This window comes from Arvicanthis niloticus, chromosome 6 (assembly GCF_011762505.2).
Source record: "Arvicanthis niloticus isolate mArvNil1 chromosome 6, mArvNil1.pat.X, whole genome shotgun sequence".
Lineage (NCBI taxonomy): Eukaryota > Metazoa > Chordata > Mammalia > Rodentia > Muridae > Arvicanthis > Arvicanthis niloticus.
The window spans coordinates 27,748,476-27,767,751 of record NC_047663.1 but is presented as its reverse complement, the minus strand read 5'-3'; the positions used below and the strand labels follow the sequence as shown (position 1 = coordinate 27,767,751).

Genomic DNA, 19,276 nt, shown 5'->3' with positions numbered 1-19,276 from the left:
CGGTTAAGAGCACTGACTGATCTTCCAGAGGTCCTGAGTTCAATTCCTAACAACCACATGGTGGCTCACAACCATCTGTAATGGGATCTGATGCCCACTTCTTGTGTGTCTGAAGACAGTGACAGTGTACTTATCTACATAAAATAAATACTTTTTAAAAAAAGAGATGGAAAGGGACAGGACAGGTGGCTGCTTCCTGAGGGGCGAGCAAGCCATGGTGGGGTAAAAGTGCAGCATTGTCCTTGAGGGCTCATAGCTTGGTGGCAGTTGAAAGAATTAGAGGGCAAAGGTTTTAGCCCTTTCCTCTCCCCCACCCCCATGTACACACACACCCTTTGCACTGCTCTTCAGGGCCACCCATTGCCTGTCCCTTTTCGGCTTTCCTGGCCTGGGGTCTACCCACAGAGGCAAAGTGGGGCTTTCAAGTATCTAGGGGCTTTGTAGCCTTCTCCTGCCCAAGGGCACTGAGCAGACACCACATAAGAGTTATATGGAAAAAGCTGAGTTCTGCAGGGCACCCAAGGCTTAGAGGACTGGATAGTTGAGGGGCCCAAGCACTATGCAGTCAGCTGGGGAATTCTGCCCCAGTTGTTTTGACCAACAGTTGAGCACACAAGCCCAACAAGGGTTTCCTGGTGGGTCCTGGGCAGTCTCATACAGGCTACTTTCTGGGGACACCATTATGACAAAGAAAAGCAGAGAGAGCAAGGAAGTCATACACTACTGCTACCCAGCTTCCCTTGCTCTTACTGAAGGGTCTATAGCACAGGGTTCCATGCTCCTGTTTCTACAAGCTTCTGACATCTTCCCCTCCACTGCGTTCTAGCTACATCAGACCCCTTGCCTGGCTGCAGGATGCTAGCACATACTTCATCCCCCACTTAGAGGAGGTAGTACAAGGATTCTCATTTACATGTCTGCTCCTTTCCCTGGATGAACCTGTAGGTGGCCCATGGTACAGAGGTAGGGAGGAGCCAAGCCTTAGGATCCAAGGCAAGCCTGGGATACAGGGTTAGCCTACAAGGAAGTAGTCCTAACACTTCATCCCAGTATCCATCTGCCCACTCCTGTTCTAACAGGCCCTCAGCATGTCTGGGAAGCACTTAGGTGAGGAAGAGAGTGTGTTCCTTTCTGGCCACTGGCTCCATCTGCCCGACAGCTCTAATGGCCTTTGGAGGGTCAGTCTGAACAGCATTTTCTGTCCTCACCCCTCCATCTCCTGTCTGGTGCCAAGTTGGGAGTTGAGAGCCTAGGGCTGCAGCTCAAGTTTGTTTCGCTTCCTACACAGCTGCTGTGTGGTGCCTGTCCCTGAGGAGAGGTCTGGCAGTGCAGGAGTTGCCCCCTCCTGTCCACAGAAACCTGCTCTGGCTTTCCTCTCTGGAGCTGGAGAACTAGGAAGAGACCTTTGTCTTCAGTGAGGGAGGGGCCTGGCCAGGATGCTGCAGACACTTCCCATTGCTGCTCTGAGCTAAGGGAACCTGGGCTCAGCAGATCTCAAAGGCTCCTGCCCTAAGGAACAGTTGTCTCTGTTTGGCCAGAAGATGGGGTGTTTGGTCAGCACCTGTGCACAAAAAATTGAGAGCAGCTGTAGCCCCAGTGCTGGGAGACAGAGACAGAGACTCCCTGAGGTTTTCAGGCTAGTCAGCCCAGCTGACTTTCAAGATTCCAAGCTCTAGGTTCAGTAAGAGATCTCAGCTCAAAGGATAAGGCAGAAGTTGATAGACTAGGATCCTGACATTGTCCTCTGGCCTCTGCATGTGTGCACATTGTGTGCACTCCCCCAACACATACATTAGATACGCACACTAAGAAACAAAATCCAGTACTCAAGAACTCCTGTGCTATGGGCTGGGTAACTGTCCTGGGTATGGCCTCTATGCAGTCTCCTTGATAGCTTGATTTACTGCCTGTAGCTCCTCTGCTGAGACCAGTTGGTAGTCTTTTGTACCTAACATAAAAGTTGATATTGGTAAATTAAAACAAAATGCTGGTGGTGGGCAGACCTTTAATCCCAGCACTTGGGAGGCAGAGGCAGGCAGATCTCTAAGTTCGAGATCAACCTGGTCTACAGAGTGAGTTCCAGGACAGACAGGGCTACCCAGAGAAACAGTCTCAAATAAACAAATAAACAAAAAACCCACCCTCACCACCTGGAGAGCTAGCATCAAATATTCTTTGGAGTGGGGGTCAGAGAAAGCAAGCATCCTCTCTGGAAAAAACACCACTTTGTGTGTGCTCCTTCCCTTAGCACTTCCTGACTGGCCAGCCACACCCTGTGAGAACAGCAGAGCTCAGTCACAGAACAGCCCTGGAAGCCTCCTCCCCTTCTGAAGAGCGCCACCATCAGGAGCTCTGACCCTAGGGCTCATTTCCCAGCTCTCAGTCTCAGCCTCCAAGGCTGCATACCACCCACCCTAGTGCTGTGTGTTGGTCAGGAGCTCTCTCCCGGCAGCTGGGAAAACAGTGCAGCTTGGGCAGCAGTCAGCCAACTTACTCCCTGAGCTAAACTGAGCTTTGCCCGGTGTGGCAGCTGATGACGTGATGTTAGAGATCCAGAACCTTCATTCCTACTCCCACATTATGTGGCATGAAGAACTAGTACTGAGTCCTTACAACAGGAGGAGAATCAGACGGGAAGGCAGAGAGCTTGAGAAAGGTAGGGCAGGCAAGTAACTTAGACACCGTTCACTCGGGTCCTAGGGCACTGATTCAGTCCCTGCCTCTGGCCATAAAGAGAAGGCTACAGAACTAAACAGTAGGCTATAACCACAACATCTATTTCTGAGCAGGCTACAAAGGCAAGGTTTAGGTACCAAGAAAGATGTATGTAGCCTTGGGGATGGGCCTCGGTAATGCCGAGGGCCCCTAAGCTATCATTACTGCAGTCACCGCTAATGCTGGCCTGCTGGGTAGCAGCGAGGAGGATTTCAGGTCCCATTTTCCACCCCGCAGAAAGAAGGCTGCACTGCAAAGCTGCCTGGCTTCTGGTTGAAATTTCAACAGTTCCTGATACAGGGACTGTTACTATTTCAAGCCTATCAAAACCGACTGACTTCTAGAATTCCAAGGGTCAGCCACAGCTCCCTCACATACAATAGAAAATATGAGACCAAAATTTGCTGCCTAGCTTGTCAACTTGATACAAGTCGGGATCATCTGGGAAGGTACCTCAGTTGAGAAGATTCCTCCATTAGTGGTTGTTGTGGGAGGGTCCCACGTGAGCCCGTGGAGCAAGCCAAAAAGCATTAACCATGACTTGTGTTTAGTGCCTGCCTCCCAAGTCCCTGCCCTGGCTTCCCATTATGATGGCTGTAAGATGAAGTGAACCCTTTCCTGCGTGTGCTTTTAGTCATGGTCTTTTTCATAGCAGTAGAAAGCAAACAAGGACACTCAGCTTGGAGAGATAGAGATCTATTTCCTCTGTTGCATATTTCAGACTTCACACTGAGCTTCAGGCACAATGCGACTCTTCTGAGCGCTCGGACAGTCTTCCTGTGCTGCCAGTGGGGAGACTTCACGGATCTCAGCAGGCCCTGATGCCGTGCGTTTCCTAGTAAATCCTGAGAGCCAGCCCCACCACTGCTCTAGGGCTCCTTGGCTACCAGAGAGGCTGCCTCACTAAAGTCCAGCTCCACAGTAGCCCCCCAAATCACCTGTCCTCCGGGCCTCACAGCCTGGGAGGCACCTGGGCCTCTTAAGAACCTCAGCAGCGAGCAACTCAGGCCCAGGCTGGGGGTGGAGGCTCTGGAGGGGGAGACAGACCATGCCTCCCCAGAGCAGATGCAGATCTTCTCTGTGGTGCTCCCCATGGCCATGGCCCATATTTTGGGGCTGCTCTGAGCCCTATTGCACATCTTCCTCCCTCTGCCACTCATTTTAATTATTAAAAAAGTATAAACTAGCGAGGAGCAGAGGAAGAGCCTCCTCATGGTTTGGGTGGACTGCTGGTCTCTTGCAGAGCCATTAGCAGTAGGGAGTACTGCACCCACCTTCCCTGCCCTCAGTGTAGGTTCCTGATGGCTCAATGGGCATACTGCCTGGGCCTCTGGTTCTTGTCTGTGGGAGAGATGTCCCTCCATTGTCTGTAAGGTGCAATTCCCCGGCTCCTCCGGGTTGTGCTGGCTGGGGTCCTGCTACCTGAGTCGCCCGTCAGCTTTGACAGGCCCCAGCTCTGACTTGGGGTCAGGAGACAGAGAGCTCCAGCTGGTCAGTCTGCAGAGCTCCAGGGAGGGACAAGCAGAAGGCCCTATGGCACACAATCCTGCAACAGACCAGAAACTGCTCAGTTCTCCATCTGTCCAGGCCTCAAGTGCAGGACCCGTGAGCTCTGTGTGCCTCCGGGCAGCCTCCTCCAGGGCCTCTGGCTGAGGCAAGTTCAGTATGCCACTTAGGCCCTGGAAACTCTGCTCCATGTATTCGTTGTGAGGTGGTCCCGCATGCAGCCAGCTGGCATCATCTGGGGGCACAGAACAAGCAGTTAAGCATGGCCCGCAGTCCCACGGGAACCAGCCCATACCCTAACCTTACCATGGGGTCTCGTCTTACAGAGTGGACTATGGCCAATCCAAGGAATTTTCTGGGCCTATAAAATCACCATTGTATAAAACCCAAGTGGTCGCTGGCATGGTGACTCACACCTGTAACTCTAACAAACAGGAGATGGTGGCAAGAGGATTGCCAAGAGTTCAAAGCCAGAATGGGCTATACAGTGAGTTCCAGGTGGGTAGCCTGGGCTCCACTGTAAGACAGAGTCTCAGTAAATAAGTAAGCAAAATTAGAAAGTATAATTCCTAAATTCCCAACTTTAGGATTTTTTTTTTTAGGCTGAGGTCAGAACCCAGGCTAAATCTCCAGCCCCCAACCTTTGAATTATGGCAAATAAGGTACTTTAGAAAGTAAAGTATGTCTGGCTATGTCATCTGTATCCTTTGACCTCTTGACAGCTCCCAGACCTTCTGGCAGCCTGTTCTCTACATTGGGTTGGCCAGCTCCACCCGATCCTTGTAGAAATGTGCCAACTTTGTCCCTTGGCTTAGAATATATTCTACCTCTGCCCTCTGTGGTCTAGTCCCAGGCCTGCCTGCAGAGCTGACTGCTCAGACTGCTGTCTCCATCATCCGATAGGGAAGTGGCTTGCCCGCCCTGCACCTGCCCAGCTCCTCATCCTTACCTTTGTGGGCTACTCCTGCTCTTCCCTACCTTCTTCCCCTACCGCGATAGGTGCATGGGGAAGGTGGACAACTGTCCATGGAACACCTCATCGCCGCTCTTAGCCAGTACACATCCCAGCGAGGTAACCCCTGCAGGAGTCTACCCATGGCCAGTTGGTCCCCTTAGCCTCAGCCAGATCACCAGAGGGCCATGTGAATCTAGCAGTCCCAAGCCACATGGGACTTGAGGGTCTCAAGACCCCAATCTGACTCTGTGGCACTGAGAGCATATGTATGGAGACAGGACAGGTTAGGGGACAAGATACTTTAGAAGAATACAGCACCTCTGGTCCCTGGTAAGACCTGTGGCCTTTTCCGGTTTTGCTGACTCTAGCTTGAGTGACTTTTGTCCCAGTCACCCGGAGGTCTCCCATAGTTATGCTGTCCTAACTTGACAAGTGCAAAGGCTGAGTAATCCCCCAAGTTCGAGGCCCAGTTATAAGGGCAGAGCCACATTTCAAACTGTAGTCTGACTCACTCCCAGGCTTCCCGCTCCCTACTCAGCCCTGGGGTCAGCACCCTGGACAACTCTGCTCTATCCAAGTCCCGGGCATGGTTGGGGCACTTCTTCCTCACCTTTCCTGAGAGGTAGTTTGCGGTTGAAGGTCAGTGGCAGCACGAGGAAGCGGGTCTCACCCAGGGGTTCCCAGAACTGAAGCAATCGAACAGTCCAGGCTCCTGGCCGCAGCGGCAGGCTCAGTGGGGGCTTGTACTGCGTGACTTCAGTATCCGCATCTACCGTGATGTCATATGATGTGGCCACAATGTAGGTGGGGTCAATCCAGACCACAGTGGCCGTGAGGTTGGGGCCCCGGGCCCAGCGCTGTATGGCCACAGGCTCATCCAGTGGTCCCAGCAGGCCCCCAAAGTTCCGGAAGAGACGTTCTTTGGGGTCCCACTCAGTGCTAACCTGTAGGGAGGGACGCAGCTGGGCAGAAGCCTGGGAGAAGTCCTTCTATCTGCTCTGATGCCACCTCTCATGGTGTAACCTCAGGTCAGTCACTGCTTCTCTTGGGGCCTCAGTTTCCCTCTTTTTAAATTGAAGGGGTAAGTCTAGAACTGAAACACCTCTCCCAGCTTCGAAGTTTATTCCAGGCTGCCACCTGAACTGTTCTGTAACGGTGGGGCCCATCATGGCAGACCACCCTCCACAATACCATAGCCTCTAGGAAAGGACACCCAAAGCTCAACTGGACTAGCCAGGGCCCAGGAATCTTTGCACTTCAGATTAGAACTGACAGCTCCATCCCTACTCCCTGTATTGTCTGAAAGGGCCCCTCAGCGTGTGCCCACAAGCTAGCAAAGGCATATGTGTGCGGCGTCGCCAAAGTTGCTGTTATTGGCAAAGCAGAGCCCAGAGAGCCCAGCCCATAAAGGTCTGATGGAGTCCTTACCCCTCCCTTGGTGTCTGTCCCTCTCTTCCCACTCCCTGCGTCTTGCTGGGGGTCAGGAGAAAGCAAGGGGGGAGGACCTGTCCCACCTCCAGACTCTGGAGCCGGCTGGCCTGGTCACTGTGCCCCAACAGCTTCAGCGACCTCTGGGGCATCAGCCACATCTCAAGCGTCTCTGCTGGCCCCTGGGCTGAGGGCTGCACCGCCTGCGTCACCAGGTAGCCCTGGAAATGGTCGTCATAGAAATACAGGTGCACGCTGGACGGCAACCCCCTGGGCTCAAACCTAGGAAGGTTTCGGCAGGGAGAAAGGGAGATGCCATCAGCGTACCCGCTACCACCTGGAGTCCCAGGGAGGGGCACTGGGGAGCCCCAGGCATTTTGGGGGGCCCAAATCTCATACCCCACATGGTCCTGGCTCTGGCCTTCTTTACCCCCCTTAATTTTTTCTTCCTGGCTTAGACTGGGGACCGGCTCTGGGCAGGGGCTGTCTCTGATTTGCTCCCCCTCATGAATGCACCATACTCTCAGTCAGAAGAGGTGGGGCGTCTTACCTGCAGACTGCAGTGGCCAGTGGGGATACAGCGGTGGCAGCATGACGCAGGCTGAGACGGGCAAAGGCCGTGTAAGCTGTGAGCAGGACATCGCTGAGCCCACTAGGGCCATCGGCCACATCGTAGATGTTCTCCCAGTAGGCCTTGAGGGCTGGTGTGCTGGGTGGGTAGCTGCCATACAGGTGGAAGTCCAAAATTTCCAGGACTTCCTGGTTCACAGTCGACTCAAACTTCCGGGCAAAGAAGGTGGGTCTGGAGACTTGCTGGGGCGGAAGAGGCAAAGAAGATAAAGGGCGCTGTAGACCCCAGAACACAGCAGGAGCTGCCCCTCTCAGACTGGTTGGTCTGGCCCTTTCCACCCACTGCTGCCCAGACCCAAGGGGCTGCTCCAGAGGTAGAAACCCACCCTGCCTCTCTGACCCTGAAAGTTTGTGGGGAACAGCTGGGGGCAGGTTTCTTGGGGCCAAGGGAGAGCACCTGAAGCCGCAGGAAGTCCTGAGGCTTGAAGTCATTGGGGGAGCAGCCACACCAGTCCACGATGTGCTTGTACTGACATTTGCAGCCCAGCTTACGGTTCCAGTTAGTAACCCGCAAGTTGTTGTCCACCAGGGTCTCACAGGCCGGGCTGTTCTCCAGCACTGTGTGGAAGAAGGACTGCAGGTGGCAGGAGAGGGTGAAGGGTGAACCATGGGCTAGTCAACCAGTGCCCTCCCTGACCTCTGTGCCTACCTGGTCACCTACCTCGGCTGGAAGCAATGTGTATGTATAGAACTGGCGAAGCTGGGCCACAAGGGGGTCGTCCGTATACACCACATATTCCACAAAGCTGCGTGTCAGCACAAACCAGTCAGAGCCACCATCCACCACGATGCCTGCTGGGATCTGCCGTTCACCCAGGCGCCACATGTGGGAATCACACTCATGGAAAAGCCGGTCCAGGCCTTGCTTCTTGATGAACCTGAGGGAGGCAGAAAGGCCGTGACCGAAGATCCCACAGAATCCCACAGAGCCCAGGCCTTCTTTCCACCTGCAACCAGCATGCCTTCACCTATAATTGGTTTAAGGGCTTCACAACCCGGGGCTGGGGCTACCAGGGGCCCTTGTGCAGGAGGCGCTGTGCAAGACACCAGGGGCTCGTTCCCCACCTCTCACCTGGAATTGTCTCGTCCATGTGACTTGAGGAAATTCTTGTCCCGGTTCTTGGATAAGAATGCTACCAGCTCCTCATTCGTCCTGGTGAGGGAAGGGAGTGTGTACAGCAGGTGCCCACTCCCTGTCCCAGAGCAGATGCCCCCTAGCATGAATGACCTTTACTTCTTAGACCTTCCTTTCTTACAGAAATGATTAGACCATGTGCCTGGCCCTTGTCTGATGCTCTTGGGTGATGGCACCTGAGGGGCCCAAAGAAGACGCATCCTTCCTCCACCTTTGTTATCTGACCCAGTAGCCCAGGTGTAGGCCTCTGGCTCGTCCTCCTCATTTCTTTCTTTTTGTTGTTGTTTTTAATTATTTATTTTTATGTGCATTGGTATTTGGCCTACATGTCTGTCTGTGTGAGGGTGTCAGACCCCCTGGAAGTGGAGTTACAGACAGTTGTGAAATATGTGGGTGCTGGGAATTGAACCTAGGTCCTCTGGAAGAGCAGTCGGTGCTCTTAACCACTGAGCCATCTTTCCAGCCCCGCCCCCCCACCCCCACATTTCTTATTCCCAGTCATAAGACCACCTTTTACCAGCCTCACAGCCCAACTCATGCCTGAGGCCAAGGGACCATATCTGGGCTATGGAGACTTAGAATGACGCTTGGCAGGCAGAATGGACCCACCAACCCTGACATTACAGATGGGACTCCGTTCCGCCCATCCTCACACCTGGTTGGATAGTCAGTGGCACTCAGGTTGATGAAGAAGTCCCAGGTCCAGCCAGGAATTTCCAGAAGGTCCTTCATGCTCCGCAGGTACATCCTCAGAAGGCTAGCCCCGCCCCAGATGGTGACCATGCGCCAAGGTGTCACCCGCACATTATCATAGTGCTGGGCCAGCTCCACCACCTCCTGGTACAGGTAGTTGGAACGCTAAGAGAAAAGGGATGCTCTGTAGATGAAGCCAGGTACCGCAGTTATAGCTCCCCTCCCCCACCCCCACCCCCACCCCCACCATGTGAGGACAGAACACCAGACCCTCCCCACCCCCACCACGTGAGGACAGAACACCAGAGACACAGAAGGGAAAGAGTAAGTGGCAGGACTCAAGTTCCCAATAGGCCATGCCACTGTATGCTTGACCATGCTGGACCTCAGCCTGCCTTGCTCTAGGTATCTGGCCAACATTCTAGGCTACCTGTCTGCAACCTTTAGTCTCTGCTCTGTTCAACCAGAGCCTCTGAGTCTTTCTAGCTCTTAGTACCTTGTCCACGTGGATATAAAAGAAGTGTTGTTCATGGTAGACAGCCTTCAGAAGACGCTTCAGCTGGCGGATAGCACGGCCGTGAACCACCAGCATATAGGCGATGCGTACTGCAGGGCCACCCACAGGCTGCTGGGCCCGGATCTCTTCCCATTGGACGCCAGGGCTCATCTTGCCTGAGTGGAGTGGACAGGGACATTAGTGAGACGAAGAGAAGGCTGCCTGCCTGTCTCCTTATAGAAGCCTAGACTCAGCCCCAGTCCCAGCGCCTCCTCTGCCAGTCAGTACATATAACACAACTCTGGACAAGGAGGGCATGCTGAGAAATGAGCATGGAGATCTGGGCCACGTCACCACCCGTCCATTTCTGGAAAGGGCCAGAGTACCCTAGTCCCTTACCAGCCAGCTGACAGTGCCGGGGCACAGACTTGGGCATTAGGTTCCCAGCTTGGTGCAAGCATACTACATTAGCGATCTCCTGTTGACACTGCTTGGTGCTGGCCCGGGCCAGTGCTGACAGTGCGTCCTTGCCTACAATCTCACACTTTGGAGTGAAGGTGTTGTCCGTGGGCTGGGGGGCACCCTCCACACTGCCTGTGTCTCCATGTTGTGGGAAGCCAGGGGCCCCTATAAGTGCTTCCCCGGCTGCTGCTCCACTCAGGTTCTGGCGGCCTGGTGCCTCCGGCGGTGGAGCAGGGGGCACCCGTCGGCTGGCTCTCTGCCGACTGGTTACCGCCCGCACCACCTTGGCCACAGGCACACCTGGGCTCTCAGCACGGCCCCGCCATCGTCCATGCCTTCTCCCAGCGCTGCCCCTACGCCCTGCAGAGCTGTCTGTGTCCTTAGATCCCTCCCCAGGGTCTAGGGGCCGTGGCTTCCTCTGCCTTCCTTTCTGTAAAAGACAAGGAGATCATGGTTAGTCAGTCACCTTTCCCTCCCTCAAGTTCCATCTTGGCCAAGGTTACCTTGAACTCTGTTAGCTCCTCTCTGCCCTTTACCTAGAGAAGTCTGGCTCACTCAATAACTGCACAGTGACATGCCAGGACCAGCTGAATGAGGTAGTTTCTACCCCTCTCCAGCTCACCCCATGGCGCCTCATGTGCCCCTCCAGATTTCAGACCACATGACATGGTACTTCCTTTTCCTGCTCTGGGCTCATACCACTTTCTCTTTCAGCATATCTTAAAATACAGGGCTGTGCTTTCACTAAGAGAATAGTGGACAGATCCTGCAGAGGACCTGGGAGAGCACCCAATGAGACCCATGCCTTCTACAAGGGGCTGGCTGGGAAGACACAGCATTAACCTCTACCTGCATCCAAAGCATGGTTTGCACTAAAGCCTTTCATGTAAGAATACTGAGGCTACAACAGGGGAGTGGCTCAGGAGGAAGGAGTAGAAATGAAGCTTGAGACCCTAATATTGGATAGGTCTCCCAGGAAGCAAGGTGCTTTGCTGAAGGGACCCTGTCAATAGTAAGGGGACCAGGGCAGAAGCTGGCAGAGGAAGGCTTCAGGCAGAAAGAAAATCTGACAGGCAAGCTCAAAGAGGGGCAAGACGCTCCATAATTCCCTGAAAGCAGCTCTGAGGTGTGGTCAGCTCAAAGGGCTCTCCTACATCAGGGCTGCCTGTGGCCAGCAGTCACCATTGCAATAGATCCCCGGCTAGAAACCTGGAGTCTAGGTGTAGGTCCACAGCTGGAGGCTGCTGACCTCTGCACATGTGACAGGATCTCTCAAGGGAACCTAGAAACCCTCCATGCTGCCTGCTGTCCCAAATGGCCTGTCTAGCTCCTTACCCTCCTCCGTGTTCCTTACTTCTCTTCCTCACTTAGCCCACCTATCCTTCAAGATCAGCTCGAGTTCCCAGGTAGTCAGCCATTTTGTTTGCCCCAGAGCAGGTACACTGAGCGCCGAGACTCTGGATGTTCCTGTAGAAGGCAATGAACTGAGAAGCCATGTCAGACTGTCTCTTCGGGATCTGATGGCACGAATAGCTGGCACCTGACAGACATGTGGTTGATGCCTGTGAGTGTGAAGGGACAGAGGCAAGGGTTGTTCTGTGAGGGATCTGACCAGCCCTGCTACCTCACCAGTAGCCACTCACTGAGCGTGGTCCCTCAGCTGTCAGAGAGAGCTTCAATGGGACATTGACTGTGAGACTGTACTGGAGGCCATCTCCCTGGCGGCCCCTTTTCTTCCCCATTCTGTCAGCCCCCTGCCTCTCTGCTAGCACTCTGTGCTCGTGTTTTTCCTGCCAGCACCAACACACACAGGCCTTGCTCGAGCGAGCGCTACCTCTCTATAGCCACCCTTCCTGCACGGCCTGCAGAAGGTACCTGGGTCCTCCCCATGTGCTAACACAGCCTTCTGCCTCTGGAGGCAGATGCTGGGGCCTGGCCTTAGACTCCAGCCTTTGCTTCCTAGGAAGCTCATCCAGTCTCTCGATTTCTGCATACTATCCTTCTACGATAAGTATCCCAGATTTACATGGCTGGTCTGGAAAGCTTCCTTGAGCCTTCAGGCATGGAACAAGCAGCCTGCTTGTCATTTCCCTTGGGATCTTAAAGACCTCAGAACCCCAAGTGCAAATGTCTACCACTACCCTCCCCTACCACTCCATCAGCTTCACATCTCAGTAAATGGTAACTCAACCCAAATATACTGGGATTTTGATTTTTCCTTAGGAGCTGACAGGTGGCACTGAGAATGAGTGCCACCATCTCGCAGAACCCCACGACGCTAAGGAAGCGCTCCACCACTGAGCCCCAGCCTCCGTTACACCCCTCATCCAAGCCATGATAAATGCACAAACATACAGAGTTCCACTGTCCCCCTGATGCCCTGGCTTATGCTCTTGTCCCTTCCCGTCTCTTCTCAGCACAACCACCAGAGTTCCTTTCAGAACTTTTTAACATCTTGTTTACTGTTATTTTTATGTGCATGGGTGTTTTGCCTGCATGTATGGCTGTACACCACACATGTACAATGCACAGTGGGGACCAGAAGAAAACATCGATTTCCCAGGACTGGAGATACACACAGTTGTGAGCTGCCATTGTGGATGATGGGAATTGAACCCCAGACCTCTGGAAGAGCAGCCAGGTGTTCTTAACTGCTGAGCCATCTCTCCAACCCCTCCTTTTAGAACTTACATCCCCATGACCAGACACTAGCCAGTGGCCTCCTCTCTTAGGCCCCCTTGTCCACACCTCATGGATCCGTTTGCCTCATCCTCACCATGTCCCCATGGCCTATGTGGTGTCTTTCCGCTCCATCTAGCATGCCTGGCTCAAGTTCTGTACTGGCTGTGCTTCCAGTCTGGGTGCCCTCCTGGGACACCTCACAGCTCATCCCTTGACTCTTCAGTTCTTTGCTCAGGTAGTATTTCTCAGCAAGGCCTGCCCTGAAAACTCTGCCCCTCCCCCTCCTCTGTTTTACTCTTTCCACAGAATATGATACTCTTGGACCAACAAGAAGGCTCAACTAAATCCACCTACAGCCAAGTCTGACAACCTGCGTTTGATCTCTGGGGCTCCCGTGGAAGGAGAGAAATAACTCCCACAAACTACCCTCTGACCTCCATATGCATGCCAAGGCACAAGTGCACTCACACACATACATGTTTATATATAATAGAAAATAATAAATTCTCTTAAGAAATGTGATGGTCTCTTCCACCATCCTGACATTATTTATTTCATGCCCTTTTGTCTGTCCTTGACATGGCTGTAAACACTACCGGGGGCGGGGGCGGGAGGAGCTTAGCTTGTTTGTTCACAGGAATATTCCTGGAGTCCAGAAGAAGAATGTGTCACAAATAAACACTCAGTTAACGTTCAAATGAATGACCATGGAGGTCTTGGTGTAGGTATGGTGTTCACAAAGGTTGCCATCCTTTTCATTATTCCAAGGATCTGAGACAGAAAATAGTTAATGTGGAGCCAGGACTCTTCCTGTCAAACATGGTAGCCTCTAGGTGAGGTCCAGTGTCAGGATCCCCCTGCCCTTTTCCATAGGAACATGGGAGGAATCCGGGAGCCACCTTCAGGCAACTGTCCTATCTTACTCCACCGTACCCAAGCTCCTTGTTCAGCATGGCTCTCTGATGTCTTCAGAGGGTACCCAATAAGTGTAGGGGGTGACGGCGCCTGGTACGGCTTGTTCCCGGGAAGCCACCATGTTCCCGCTGCTCCTCGGCTGACTGGGGCTCAGGCTAGCTAGATGTGCAGGCCCTGGCACCCACGAGACGCCAGCGTTGGGGGTGGCTCTGCCAATCCACCACACTGCATCCACAAAGCTCGGCTGAACCCTAGACAGTATCTGCCATCCTTGCAGTACGTGGTAAAAATGAGACTCTTAAAGCTTAATGATTATCTAAAGGATTTATATATTTAGAAATGCTCAATCAACAAGATGCCCACACAGTTAGAGTTGTTACCCAATATCTAACCTTTTAATAGAAGTTGCTACCCAGGAGAGCTTTTGACCCATCCATCTTCCTCCATGGCTGATAGCCTCCTTCTTCCTTCTCCTCTTCCTCTCCTCACTCCGCCTACCTCTCATACAGCCCAATCGCTGAGCTTTATACAAATGTAGTGGGATGGGATCCTGCTACAAATAAGTATCTTATCTGAGACACTGGAGAGTAGTCAGGAGACTGTCCCACGTCCACGTTGGGGAGGGTAGCCTGGGCTGGCCAACCTACAGAGCAGTGGCATCTGACCCAGTCACACAAAATGACATTGCTAAGACTGGGAGGGTAGCGATGGCAAAGAGGTCTGAGTTCTAGGTCAAAGCCTGTACCCATGCGCCAGGAAGCTGGTCAGGGTGTAGGGCAAGAGGGCGCAGAGCCAGGCTGGCTGTGGTGGGGCACAGGATGTGGGAGGAGATAGCCACGTTGGTGCCCTGCACTGCAGCAGGGAGCTGGCTGACCCTGAGAAGGACAATCCCAGAGGAGGCTAGGGACCAGAAGGCAGCAATGAGGAAACTGAAAGGCCCTGCTGGGCAGCCAGCCCCCTCCCCCTAACCCCTCTCAAGAAGGTCCCAGAGCCTCAGGCTATGCCTCTTGACAGGCTGCCCTCAATGGCCTCTGAGATAAGGGTGGTCCTCTGGCTAGATATAGTCTAGCCTCAGAGGTCCCCTCCTCCCTGGCAAGGAGGCATATAAGTCCTCTGCCACTTTTTGACTCTGAGAATCCTTGAGTCCTCACTGAGCCATGAAGACAGAGAACACAAGAAACGCTTGCACACACACCCCGCCCCACCACCCCCACCTCCAGGACTTTTTAGATTGCATTTAAAACAAGCGGTGAAAGGCTGTTCGAGAAAAGCTTTGAATACCATCAAGTGGCTCTTTGGGGGGGTTAGTGATCATCCCAGGTATCCACTCTCACCCCTCCACAGGCCACAGAGTGCTTTTCTTAAATGCTCATTGGTTCCTGCTGGGGGGGGGGGAGCTTTCCTACCACACTTACAATAAAACCCACTCAAAGTCCCTTACTGTGGTCTCTTGGCCATACAGGATGGAGCCATCGCGGGGGAAAGTGCCTCACCCTCTATCCATTCCCCGAGGATCCCCAGCTCAGCCCACTCTCCTGAGAACCTTCTGCTCAAACTCTCCTGCCCACCTCTTCCTGAAGGAAGCCTTTCCCAGCCGCCTGCTCTAAGCCAGCCCCCTTGTTATCCTCGCTTCCCTTCTGTCTGTCTCTCCCTGTAGACTGTCTGCCCTGTAGGCCAGGACCTCATCTATTCTTTATTTCTGTATTCCCAATCTGAGCTCAGAGAACTTAGCCGTGTGCTGCCTGATTGACTGACTGAATGTATGTCCCAGGGTGCATAGCCGAGACAATGTGTTATGTCCTGACAGCTCAGTGGGTATGGAGAATTCCTTCAAGTGTTCACAGGTACTATTTCACCCGACAAAATCGCTGCTACTACTACCCCAAAAGGGAGAGTGACTGGAGGTGATCAACTTGATAGCAGAGCCAGGACAAGGCCTCGAAAGGAGTAGGCTCACTTGCCTGCTAACCTTCACAAGCACCACACTATGCTGCTTCACAATTCCAATCTGTTGAGGTGGCTGCCAGAACTCCACAACATTTTGGCCACTAGGGACCTATCTCCAGTCAGGTCTAGGATTCCTTTCTCAGCTTCAGCCAGGTATGGGGTGTGTGTGTGTGTGTGTGTGTGTGTGTGTGTGTGTCTGTCTGTCTGTCTGTCTGTCTGTCTGTCTGTCTACGTGCTGGGGAAGACCCTAAATTCCCTCACCTCTCTCCGGTTCTCCATCCCTGACTGTGGGCAGAGCAGCAGGGGCTTAGCTCAGTCACTGACTCAAACCACCAGCCTCTGGGCCATGTACTTAGAAGACTCAGACTCTCTGACAAGCTCTTTCCCAGAGTCCTCACCAGCCTGACCCCTCACATAGCTCTTCTGCGGCCCATTCCATCCGAGATGTCCCAGTTACCCAAAGAACAAGCTCACTTCCTACACAAGTCACAGAGCCAGCTTCTCCATGATGATGCTCAGCTCCTTTTGGAGTCCCAAGTTCCTTCTCTCCTCACCCCCTCAGCATCCTGATTCTCCCTGAAACTGGAAGAGTAGCTCTTCTCCCGGTCTCCACACCAGGTCTTTAGGACTGACCAGGTGCAGGAAGGGAAGGCTTCTAGGCTCCATGCCTTCATCACCCTACCAGGTAAAGCCCTAAAAGGATGTGACAAAGCCTCTCTCCCAAAGCCTTGGAGGCACAGGGATAAGGGGACCAAAAGCAAGAACCCCTGATCTCTGGCCACAGTTTAGAGCTTTGATTTGACTAATCCTCCCCACCTTTCCAGAACGGACCTAGACCCCACTGGACCCCTCCTAACCACACTACCAGGAGGGTGTGTCTGAGCCTGCAACTTAAAGCACCAGTGAAGAGAAAGAAAATCCCTGGGGTCAGGGTCTGGAGCTCACAGCTGCTCGTCCATTACCCCAGAGCCAGAGATGGCTCCCTCCTTCTTTGATGTCCTGAGGCCAACTCAACAGTTCACCTTCCATTCCCATCCCCTCCTGAAGATCCACCGGGTTCTTCCCTGGCTGAGAAAGCCACGCCTTGAGAACACTTCAGTTTTTTTTCCCTTGGGGTCACTCCTGTTCACTCTATTCCCGTGTATACACTTTGTCACAGGCCATAATTCCACCCCCTAAGCTCCACTTCACCACCAATCGCTGCTTCTCAGGCGCAGCTCAACAGGGATGCCCGGGGGTCCCTCGGTCCCCACTCCTCCGCCCACAGCACGTACACCACCGCCCCCTCCCAACTTCGGAAAGTTTGGCCTGAGGCTCCCCACCTCCGAGCAGGCTGGGGCCCAGTCGCTCCTCCCAGCTCTGATCCCCGAGCCTGACCTTCATCGTTCCCCGGGACGGAGACCACCTCACCATGTCCCGCTCTTCCCTTTGCGCCCCCCAGTTCGCCGGCCGCCTCGACCTCCGGGTCACGCACCGCTCCCTCACGCAGCCAGCCAGGCCCTCCAGTGAAGGGAGCGTTGGGGACCGGAGGCTGGGCTCCAGGAGGCTGCCTGCGCCTTGCACGCACGCGGCCCGTGCCCCACTTGCCTGGCCGGGGCCGCCCGCAGCCCCGCCAGGACCCCGCGCGCCCCCGCGCCCGGCCTGCCCGCCCGCACGGCCGTCGGAGCACCTCGCCCGGCTCGTCCTCCTCCAGGCCGCTGAAGCTCCACACCACCAGGCCCTGCAGCAGCAGGATGGCCAGCGCGGTGGCGATCGCCAGCTTGTAGCGCCGCACCAGCTTCTGCACCCGCGCGCTCGCCACCATCTTCCTGCCCGGGACGCGGGGCGCGCGTCCGGCCCTGCAAACCGGCCGCGGGCGTGCGCACGAGCGCGGGGCCGAGAGCCCCTCCACACTCCGCCCAAATGGGCGGGCAAAGGGCGGGGCCCGAGGCACCACCCTCTCGTGGGCTGGGCGTGGGGCAGAGGGCGGTCCGCTCTTTTTGGTCTTCTAGGTTTGGGTCTTGGTGCTCTGGGTCTCTTCCAAGTCTCCACGCGTGTCTGCGTGTAGGAGAACCACCCCCTAGCCTCAAAAGTATTGTCTCGGGGTGCAGAGGATCTGCGGCCTGACCGCTCTGGTGTCGCAGGACATGGGGGGAGGGGGACTCAGCTGGCCCCCACCCCTGGGAATGCTGACACTCTCAGGCCTGTGAGTACTATCCGCCCTGCCAAAAATCTGAAGGCCTCATCCCTGAAGACAAAGCATAGGCCCTTGACTGACTTCCGAGGCTCTTTACAAAATTGACCTGCCACTTTGCCCCTCTCATCCAAAGCATCCTCCGGCCTCTGCTGGGGTTGTGGTTCTCAACTTCTAGCTTCCGTCAGAATCTCCTGGAAGATGAATTAAAAAAAAAAAAAAAAAAAAAAAAAAAAAACAGTGCCAGTTCCCACTCCTGGAGTTTAGAATACCCGAGAATTACATTTTTCAACAAGTTCCGCTGCTGCTGTTGCTGCTGTTGCTGCTCTGGGACCACGCTTGGAGACCCTTAGCATATGCTGTTCTCTCTCCTGGCAGCCATGCCTTTCTCCACCCCATCAATGACATCTTTGCTTGTGCCTCTCCAGCACAAGTTAAGCATCTGGTGGTATTTTCTCCACGGACGTGCCTTATTCGCCTTTGAAGCCTCGCCTCACCCCAACCCCCCACCCCCCAGCTTTAAAGCTCAGGAAATGTTAGAGGGGTGGAGAGCTGAGAAAACCCACCCAATTGACCATACTGCTTTCTGGCATGTTCAAGAGCGGTGTCCAGTAAGGCCTACACACACCCCGGCCTCACCTGAACCCAGCAGACCACGGTGGGCAGCGGAAGCGAAGGTAAAGAGGCACCTGCCAGAGCAAGGTGACTAGAGGCAACAAAACCCACGAAGGAAATGCTTCAGTAAGTAAACAAACAAGTGAGATATTTGATCCAGTTGTCTTTCTGTGCAACCGGGCCTGATCTGCTTTACAGTAGGACTTTCACCAAAGGAAGCGAAGGTAAAGAGGCACCTGCCAGAGCAAGGTGACTAGAGGCAACAAAACCCACGAAGGAAATGCTTCAGTTAAGTAAACAAACAAGTGAGATATTTGATCCAGTTGTCTTTCTGTGCAACCGGGCCTGATCTGCTTTACAGTAGGACTTTCACCAACTTGGTAAAGTATGTATTGTCTACAGTAGCTTTTAATTCTTGACTCTCCCACCATTACCTCCCAAGTGCAAAACAGAAGTTTGTCTTCGTTTCTTTGAGAGAGTGTCTCGTATATCCCAGGCTAGCATTGCTGAGAATGACCTTGAACTTGTGATCTACCTGCCTCCACTTCCAGAGTGCTAGGATTACAGGCCCAAGGCATCATAAGGGATTTATACAACCGTGGACTGGAAGGATAATAGGGTTATAAAGAAGATCTTTGGAACCACTGTAAGAGATGACACAGTGAGGACCCGTGTTCAATCCCCAGCACCTGCATAAAAAGCCTAGAGTCTTGGTGGTATTTCATTGTAAACCCAACACTGGGGAGATAGACGGGTGTATCTGTGGGGCTGGCTGGCCAGCTAGCCTGGTGTTCATCTTAAAAATCACAAAGTGGGGCTGGAGAGATGGCTCAGTGGTTAAGAGCACTGACTGCTCTTCCAGAGGTCCTGAGTTCAATTCCCAGCAACCACATGGCTCACAACCATCTGTAATGGGATCTGATG

General features: G+C 53.8%; 1 protein-coding gene and 1 long non-coding RNA gene across 3 annotated transcripts; one reads left to right on the top strand and one right to left on the bottom strand.

The window, feature by feature from the left end:
- Positions 1–3,395: 3,395 nt before the first annotated feature.
- Positions 3,396–17,449, bottom strand: Xylt2 (xylosyltransferase 2). 2 transcript variants are annotated; one of them, XM_034507183.2, is made up of 11 exons: positions 17,234–17,447; positions 9,958–10,450; positions 9,559–9,734; positions 9,025–9,227; positions 8,307–8,387; positions 7,896–8,112; positions 7,632–7,808; positions 7,155–7,417; positions 6,691–6,886; positions 5,787–6,120; positions 3,396–4,456 (listed from the first exon to the last, which is right to left on the bottom strand). In XM_034507183.2, the coding sequence occupies exons 1-11, from the start codon at positions 17,366–17,368 to the stop codon at positions 4,134–4,136; spliced, it is 2,598 nt and encodes an 865-aa protein (XP_034363074.1). In that variant the 5' UTR covers positions 17,369–17,447; the 3' UTR covers positions 3,396–4,133. The 2 variants fall into 2 exon arrangements, with proteins under 2 accessions (XP_034363074.1, XP_076792063.1); XM_076935948.1 differs by lacking the exon at positions 3,396–4,456 and having other exon boundaries at positions 5,800–6,120; positions 6,605–6,886; positions 17,234–17,449.
- LOC143442695 (uncharacterized) lies at positions 11,450–13,224 on the top strand. Its single transcript, XR_013111091.1, has 2 exons — positions 11,450–11,584; positions 13,009–13,224. It is a non-coding gene; the product is annotated as an uncharacterized LOC143442695 (long non-coding RNA).
- Positions 17,450–19,276: the final 1,827 nt, after the last annotated feature.